The following is an 8,095-nucleotide window of genomic DNA, read 5'->3' as shown; positions in this document are numbered from 1 at the left end:
CTGTGACAGGTGAGAACACAGTGTGGGGACAGGATTGGCCTGGGATATGGCTCTCTGCGGAAGGGCTACCTGACCTCAGGTAAGTTCTGAGATGCTAGGAGTTCATATCCAGGTGAGGGGAAGGGAAGGGCATTTGCACCACAGGAACGGTATGTGCAAAGTCACAGAGCATGGTTGGTCTGAGAACATAAGGGTTCTGGAGGCTGGCACGTGAAAGTGTAGGGAAGAATGATGGGAAGTGAGACTGGAGACATAGGAGCCAGATCCACGTCATGGAAAGCTGTATGTGCTGAGTGAGGGCGGGAGTTGGGACATGCCTTGCAGGCTTCACAGTATTTTAAGCAGGGGAGTTAGAAGCTCAGACCCCATACTCTGCCTTCTCCCCACCCACAGGACACTAAACCCAGTACGCTTAATTCCTTACAAGCCATATCCCATGCCAGAGTTCCCTGGGAGGCCTAGACCTGGAAGGAGATGCTAATTGATTCTGGGACACACCCAGTGCCACCTGGAGCAGTGGCTGGGCATCCTCTCTCCCTCCTGTCCAGGATTCCTGCTGTCACCCCCCAGTCTCCAACCACCACCACTGTGGCCACCTCAGGCATACTCCCTTCTGTCAGTCACATGCTGGGTGAGGCCAGAGATCAGAATTAAGCACCTTCCTTCCTACATTCCTTCCCTGCCCACCCTCTGACTCCACCATCCCCAGGAGCCGAAGAGGCTGGCACACCCCAGGCCCCAGTCAGAGGAAGGAGAATAGGGAGACCAGAGCTTCCTGGGGGAGCCAAGGCTCTGGGCTGTACCCTCCCCTCCCACCAGGCTGAGGCTGGTGATTAGCCGGGTTAATTACATCCAACCATTTCCGACTGGCACAAGCCCACCCACCCACAGAGCCTGCCCAGAGGCGTGCAGGCCTGGCCCAGGGTCAGGATGCTAGGGCGCCAGTTACCCTGGGAGGGGTCCTGACCCCTGCAATGGCCAAATGGAGGGTGGTGGTCCTCCCCTCTCCAGGACCTTCTCTTCTACCCTTCACCCCAGGTCTCCTTCTCATCACCTCCTACCCCCAACCTCCCTTTTTTTGCTCATCCCCACACAAATCCCTTTCCCTCCCCTCCCCGCTCTTCCCCCCCTCCAAGTTTGGAATGAAATCATGGGGCTCTGAGTTCCGCACGAGGCCCCGACATAAACACTCTGATTGGGGCTAATTATAAGGGCCAGGTTGGGAGGCTGGAACCTTCAGAAAGCTTGGCTTTCAAACAAAGGGCCCAGGCCTCAGCCCCCAGCCCAGGCCGGCTCCTCTCCAGACTTCATGAGGAATAAGGAGGGGTCCGGGGCTACAGGCAGTCCTCTGTAAACCCAATCAATGGTCTATGAGCTTGTTCCATGTCCCAGGTCCTATCTTGTCCTTTCTCGGCTGCTTTCACCTTGGCCCTTCCAGGCCTCAAATCCCAGGGCCTTCCCAGATGGCTGGGAAGAGCCGCAAGCCGGCAGTGGAAGGCAAGGCAGATGGGGAGGCGCTCTCAGGCTATGAGACTGGGGATGGGGCAGAGCAGGGGGAGGGAGAGGCGCAGGGGGAGGGAAAGGTACAGGGGAAGCCAGCTGTGACAGCCCTAGCCCTAATTAGCCAGCTTCAAAGCCGGCCAGCGAGAGAGCCCGCCTGCGTGTGTGCCCTGCTCACTCAGGCGGGTAAGACATTTCTGTCCTAATCAGAGGAGAGAAAGGGAGAAAAACACTGCCCACCACCACCCCGGGGATCCTCTAGATTGTGAGCTGGTACCCTGAGTCAGGGAGAAAAAGTGGGAGCACAGGAAATCATTCTGCTTTGTTAAAACTACCAGTAAGTCCAAAAGTCCTCAAGAAATGTACATCCTTTGATCCAGTGATTCTATTTTTAGGAATTTATCCTAAGTAATTGGAAGAGTGCTACAATTTATTGAGCTTCTACTATGTGTTGGTTCTGTACATGCATCATCTGATCTAATCTTCACAACAACCTTGCAGACAGGTACTATCACCTTTTACAGATGAGGACTGAGGCTCAGAGGTTAGGAGACGTCCCCAAGGGCTCACAGCTGGCACTGTGTCATGCCAATGCCTGTAACTCCCCACACATGGTCTGTCTCTTTCTTCTTTTTTCCCTCGACTGTGAAAGTATCAACATTCATTCCACTCTGTTGCATCTTGATACCTGCAAGAGAGACAGGATCTAGTGAATAACCTAGTTTGAGGGTGTTCCTGGTTTTGTAGGTCCGATGGTTTTCCCGCCTGACCCTCCTTTCCACAGCAGAGGGAATTACAGGCTGGGGGATCCTGGAGTCTGAGAAGGTAAAGGTTGCCCCATGGAGAAGTAGAGCGACCCAGTGATGAAGACTAGATAATGTCTAAACCAGGGACTGAAAAACCAGCTTGGGGATGGTGTGGGGGAGGGGTGTGCAGATAGACAATGCATAACCCCCCTAAAGTTACATACAAAATTGTGTTCCGGGGTCTGGCCACTTTTTCCCAGGAGGATGTCCAAAGATATTTCAGGTTCTCAGAGGAGTCAGTGGCCCCAGAAGTTTAAGAGGCATTTTGAGGTGAGGAGACTATGTCTGGAGAAGGAAGGGACCCTACTACAGTGAGCAATGGGATTATCAAAGGGATGATGCCTCAGAAATGGCAGGAGCTTGGGCTCTGCTCCCCCAGACATGTGCCCCACGGCACCCTGGGACAGCATCTCCCCACTTCCAGAATCTAGCCCAGATCAGGGATCCCAACACCCTCTTGGAGAGCTTTTTGGAAAGATCTGGAAGTCCAGATCCCACTGATCCTCACTCTTTGGGGATGTCCAGAAGAATTTTGTCTTAGAAAACCTTAGTGTTCTTTTCTGGGGCACTTCAAAGGACAAACAGTTTGTCAGGAGTGGAAGCATCTTCAGGAGGGGCGTCTGGGGATGGGGGGAGGAAAAGCAAATGTCTGATCCATGAGGCAGGGGAGTCTGGAGGAGAGATGCCCTGCTCCTAGCGACCAAGCACTGCTGCTCCTTTGTGGGAGGGGGTATGATTGGGACGGCAGGTAGAAAGCAGCCGTGGCCTAACACCTGCCCCAGGCCTGGGGGCCCCAGTGGAAGGGCTTTCTTACTGGGCCCTTGGCCCTTCACCAGACAAAGCCTCCCTCTTCCAGATGGAGGGACCAACCCACTTACAAGGGGTAAACCATGTCCTATCTAAAGGGCGACCTAGAAATCTGTGAAAGTACACCTCCAAGCCCATGTGTTTAACTGGGTTTTCCCAACAAGGGAGCGGAGACAGACCTCTCTCCAGGGGTGGCAGTAAGCTCAAGTGTTTCACTTATGGGTCTCCGCTCCAGGGCACTTTGTCCCCTAAATCCTCTACACCCTCCGTCTAAGAGTTGTTTCATTAGAGCAATGAGAGCAGCCAGAGAGAAAGTTCCCCATACTTTCTGTAAGGTAATTCAGCCCTTTAGAGAAGGGAAGGGCATCTAGAAGATGTATCCTTTCCTAGAGAGGCAATTATCTTATTATCTGTCCTCTCCCCAGCCACAGAACCTATTTTTTTCAGTGTTCTCAGGCCCTTTTCCCCTCCGTTGGTGACTTTGAGGGAGGAGGGTTGAGAAGGATCTTTACCAAAATTCCCTCCCTCCCACCCCACTCCGGGAAGAAAATGGTATTGTTGTTAGTCTACCATCTCCTCCTGCCATCAGCATGACGGTCCACTGACAAAATGTACCCAAAGCACACAGAACTGGGATCTGGGGGCTGAGAGGCAGGGGAGGCTCTTCCCAAATCTTCAGCAGAGACAAGCACTCCTCTTCCCACTGGGCTCCATCCCAGCCACTGGAAACCTCCCCCCACCTCCCCATCCCCCCCTTTCGCAAGCTTTGGCCATTCTTTCCAGGAAAGACGCTCACAATTTGTTTGTAATTTAACTCTTTCCTGCAGCCCTTGTGGGGTTCCTTTAGAATCTTGCAACAAATGGAGCTACAGGGCGGTGCCACCTCCCTGGCCTGCTTCTTTGATAGTTGAGGGAATCTCCTGTTGGGACTTCACACATACCATCATTTGAGAAAAGGCTAGTTTTAACTTATAATGTTGGCCACTGGTACAAATCATCTGGGGGAGGGTTATACATTTGGGGAAGGGGACTCTGCTGAAATCCCCAGGCCTCATTCAATTCCCAACAAAGCCCCACATACGTGTTCAATTACCACCAAACATTTCCAGATCCCCTCCCCCAACATAAACTAACACACGCAAACACTTCGAAGTAGGGGTTCTAACTTACTTTCTCCCTTATCCCAAAGCCTGCTAACAAAGGGTGTTAAGGCACCATTTTCCCTACCACGGTTTGGCTGAAAAAGCAGGGAACCTCTTCTCCACCCCACCCCCAACCAACTAGGTCAGGGGCAGATGGAAGGAGGAGGTGTGGTTTGGTTAAACTAATAAAATGTTACAACCCTGTTAAATACAATTAAAGGGCTAGATCTCTAGAAGATAATTAAATGCACTTTATTATTATGATTATTAGCTTTAATTTGCACTATTATCAAGAAACAGGAGATGCTGAAAAGTTGAGTTATGGGGCAAACTTGTTTCACCCCATCCCTTGGTCTTCAAATCGATCCATGGTAATTAAAATTCGAAAATACTCCAAATAGTTGAGGGAAATGATGTGTATTGGAAACTGCAATTCTCATACCAGCGTGAAAGATACTTTAAGAGAAGTCTTGACTTTTATTTGTGGGGGTTAGGGGGAAGATAAGAAACATGTTATAAACATTCTATCAACCTTGTGATATAGAATGTCATGTGAACACTCAACCCCACCCCCACAGTCACAAAGAGCCTGCCCAGAGCCTTCTTCCAAAGCAAAGATACCCACGTTTCTTCCCCCCTTCCCCCTTCTGGACAAGTTTGAAAAGAAACCAGTCTTTTGTCAAAGGAAAACTAAAAATCCCACCAGCCCATCCATCCGTTCCCTCCCTCCAACCCAACCCATTTTATTGCTTTTTGAAAAACAAAAACAAAAAACCCCAACAACAACAAAACCCCACACATAGCGCACAAACCACCCCACAAACTGCTAACCTGAATGCCAGAGGAGATAGTCAGTTGGGGGTGGGGGGGGGAGAGCAGGCGAGGAGCAGACAGCAGGGGAAAGGAGAGAGATGCAAGGTGATCTCCAAATCCCAGCATCTGCGAGCTGATGGTGCTCCCACTAAAAATGGAGGCGGTCAGGATCGGTACTCAGCGGAGTGGGGTGGGGAGGTTGGGTAGTTTCAAAACACACATCGCAAAACACTTTCTGCCCCCTCCAAGCGCTCGGGGCAGCCAGGTGAAAAGAAGAAGAGTCAGAGAAGAAAGATCTTCCTGCCAGCAGGGGGGTGGGCCCGGAGGGTAGGGGTGGAGGCCATTCCTCACACGATCTCCGCCCTCTCCCCACCCTTCGGTTCGGGTTGTTTTGTTTTGTTTTTTTTCCGCGTCTTCATCTCCTTTGGGAAGTTTCCAAAGATCGAGTGAAGGAGACAGGACAAGTGAGAAAGGGGGAAAGGGAAATCAAAACGAATCCAAGTCTTGATCAAAAGTATCCAACTGCTTCCACAGACCCAGCGTCAGTGAGAAGGCTCACAAATTTGGCTTTAGAACCTGAAAGTTAACTCCCAACTACTCATAGCCTCTTCCAGCAGGCCCAGCCCTGTCAAAGCACCAAAATACTGGAACCGAAGTAGGGGGTGGTGTTTGAAAGGGGACTGAAGAAAGGAGAACCCCCCCAACTCCCCCTCTTCCCCATTCCTCAGGCCTGGCGCCCCTCACTGCTCCCCCCCCCTTTTTTTTTCCTTTTTTCTTTTAAATAGAAAATATATAATTAAATTTACAAAAACTATTTACAGTTTTAATTACAAACCTGGTGGGGGTGTTGGGCAGAGTTCTCTTTAAAAAGCGACCTAAAAAAGAAATGGTTTCGATTGTTCTTTATTTAAAAAAATAAAATAAGGAGTCTGTAGGAGCCCACCCCCCCTCCCTGGGGGCGGAGCGCGAGGTGCCGGCCCGGCTGGGGACGCGGCGCCGGAGCTCCGGCTCACACGGTGGTCTCGCCGTGCCGGCTGTTGGTGAGACGGGTGTAGAACTTCCTCCACGAGTGCAGCGTCTTGCCGGACCAGATCCAGAAGCCCGACGTGATGCCCACGATGAGCGTCATGAGGTATTTGATCATGTAGACGGTGAAGTCGGGTGACATGCGCGGCGTGTAGTGCGCCGGGCACGGGATGGCCAGGCTCTTGCAGTGCTGGCTCACCCACGAGCGCTCCCAGTGCTCTCGGAAGGCCTGCTCGTAGAAATAGCAGGCGATGACGATGGTGGCGGGCACCGTGTACAGCACCGAGAAGACGCCGATGCGCACCATGAGCCGCTCCAGCTTCTCCGTCTTGGTGCCGTCGTGCTTCATGATGGTACGGATGCGGAAGAGTGACACGAAACCGGCCAGGAGGAAGGACGTGCCTATGAACAGGTACACGAAGAGCGGCGCCAGCACGAAGCCCCGCAGCGGGTCCAGGCTGTTGAGGCCCACGAAGCACACGCCGCTCAGCAGGTCGCCGTCAATCTGGCCCATGGCCAGGATTGTGATGGTCTTGACGGCGGGCACGGCCCACGCGGCAAGGTGGAAGTACTGCGAGTTGGCCTCGATGGCCTCGTGGCCCCACTTCATGCCCGCCGCCAGGAACCAGGTGAGCGACAGGATGACCCACCAGATGGAACTGGCCATGCTGAAGAAGTAGAGCATCATGAAGAGGATGGTGCAGCCCTCCTTCTTGGTGCCCTGCACCACCGTACGGTAGCCGTCCTCGGAGAAGCGCTCGTTACACACCACGCGCTCCTGGAGCACGAAGCCCGCGATGTAGGCCACCGACACCATAGTGTAGCAGCCTGACAGAAAGATGATGGGCCGCTCCGGGTAGCGGAAGCGCTGCATGTCCACCAGGTACGTGGTGACGGTGAAAAAGGTGGAGGCACAGCACAACACGGACCAGGTGAGGATCCAGAGTCGCGCAAAGCGCGTCTCTTCCTGGGAGAAGAACATGGAGCCGTCGGGTCGCGCCGGCTCGCACGGAGCCGCGCAGTCGCGCTCGCCCAGAAACTTGTAGCTGAGATAGGACGGCACCTTGAGGACGCGCGGACAGTGGAACGGGTGCTCCAGCGTGGCATAGCGCGGGGGCGAGCCGCCGCCACCCGGGCCGCCCGGGGTGCCCCCCGCACCCGGCTGCAGGCCCGGCGGCGGCGCGGTGGTGAGCAACGCGGGCGCGCCGTCCTCCGAGTGGTTCTGGCCCACGCAGATCTGCTCCGCGCCGTGGCGGGGGAAGTGCTCGCAGCGAAGGCGCTCCGGCCACTGGAAACCGAACTTGTTCATGAGCGCCTCGCAGCCCTGGCGCGCGCGCTCGCAGATCGAGCGGCACGGCGGGATGGCCTGCTCCAGCACAGTGCACACGGGTGCATACATGGAGCACAGGAAGAAGCGCAGTTCGGGCGAGCACTGCACCTTCACCAATGGGTAGAACTGGTGCACCTCCAGTCCTGCGTCCTCCTGGTTCGTGTGGCCCAGAAGGTTGGGCATGATGGTCTGGTTGTAGGCGATGTCCGTGCACAACGGGATGGAGATAGGCTGGCAGAAGCCGTGGTCCGGGATGGAGATGCCCTTCTCCCCGTGGAACTGGGCCGGCCCCGCAGCGGGCAGCAGCAGCAGCGGCAGCAGCAGACGGGGCAGGGCGCTGCGGGGCCGCATGCTGGCCGCCGCCCCCCACCCGGCTCCCGGACGCCCCCCCGCCCCCGCCCCCGCCCCCAGCCCCGAGACCGCGCGCCTTCCCCGCCGCCGCCTCGCCGCGGCCGCCGCCTCCCGCGTCTCTTTGCAAACTTTGCTCGCGGCTGCCGAGTTGGGGAGGCCGGGCGGGGGAGGGGGGCGGCGCACCCGCCCGCTGGCTCGCCGAGGTCGGACTGAGCCGCCGGAGACACCGCGCGCTGCTTGCCCTCTCTCCTCCTCGTCCTCCTCCTCTCGCCTCTCCCCTCCCTTCTCCGCCCAGCGACTCCTTTGTGCCTTCCTCCAGC

General features: G+C 55.1%; 1 protein-coding gene across 1 annotated transcript; it reads right to left on the bottom strand.

The window, feature by feature from the left end:
• Positions 1 to 5,955: 5,955 nt before the first annotated feature.
• Positions 5,956 to 7,801, bottom strand: FZD2 (frizzled class receptor 2). Its single transcript, XM_068530324.1, has one exon. The coding sequence runs from the start codon at positions 7,773 to 7,775 to the stop codon at positions 6,078 to 6,080; it is 1,698 nt and encodes a 565-aa protein (XP_068386425.1). The 5' UTR covers positions 7,776 to 7,801; the 3' UTR covers positions 5,956 to 6,077.
• Positions 7,802 to 8,095: the final 294 nt, after the last annotated feature.

This window comes from Eschrichtius robustus, chromosome 20, assembly GCF_028021215.1.
Source record: "Eschrichtius robustus isolate mEscRob2 chromosome 20, mEscRob2.pri, whole genome shotgun sequence".
Taxonomy (NCBI): Eukaryota; Metazoa; Chordata; class Mammalia; order Artiodactyla; family Eschrichtiidae; genus Eschrichtius; species Eschrichtius robustus.
Note: the sequence above shows the minus strand (reverse complement) of the source record. Positions and strands in the feature narration are given on the sequence as shown.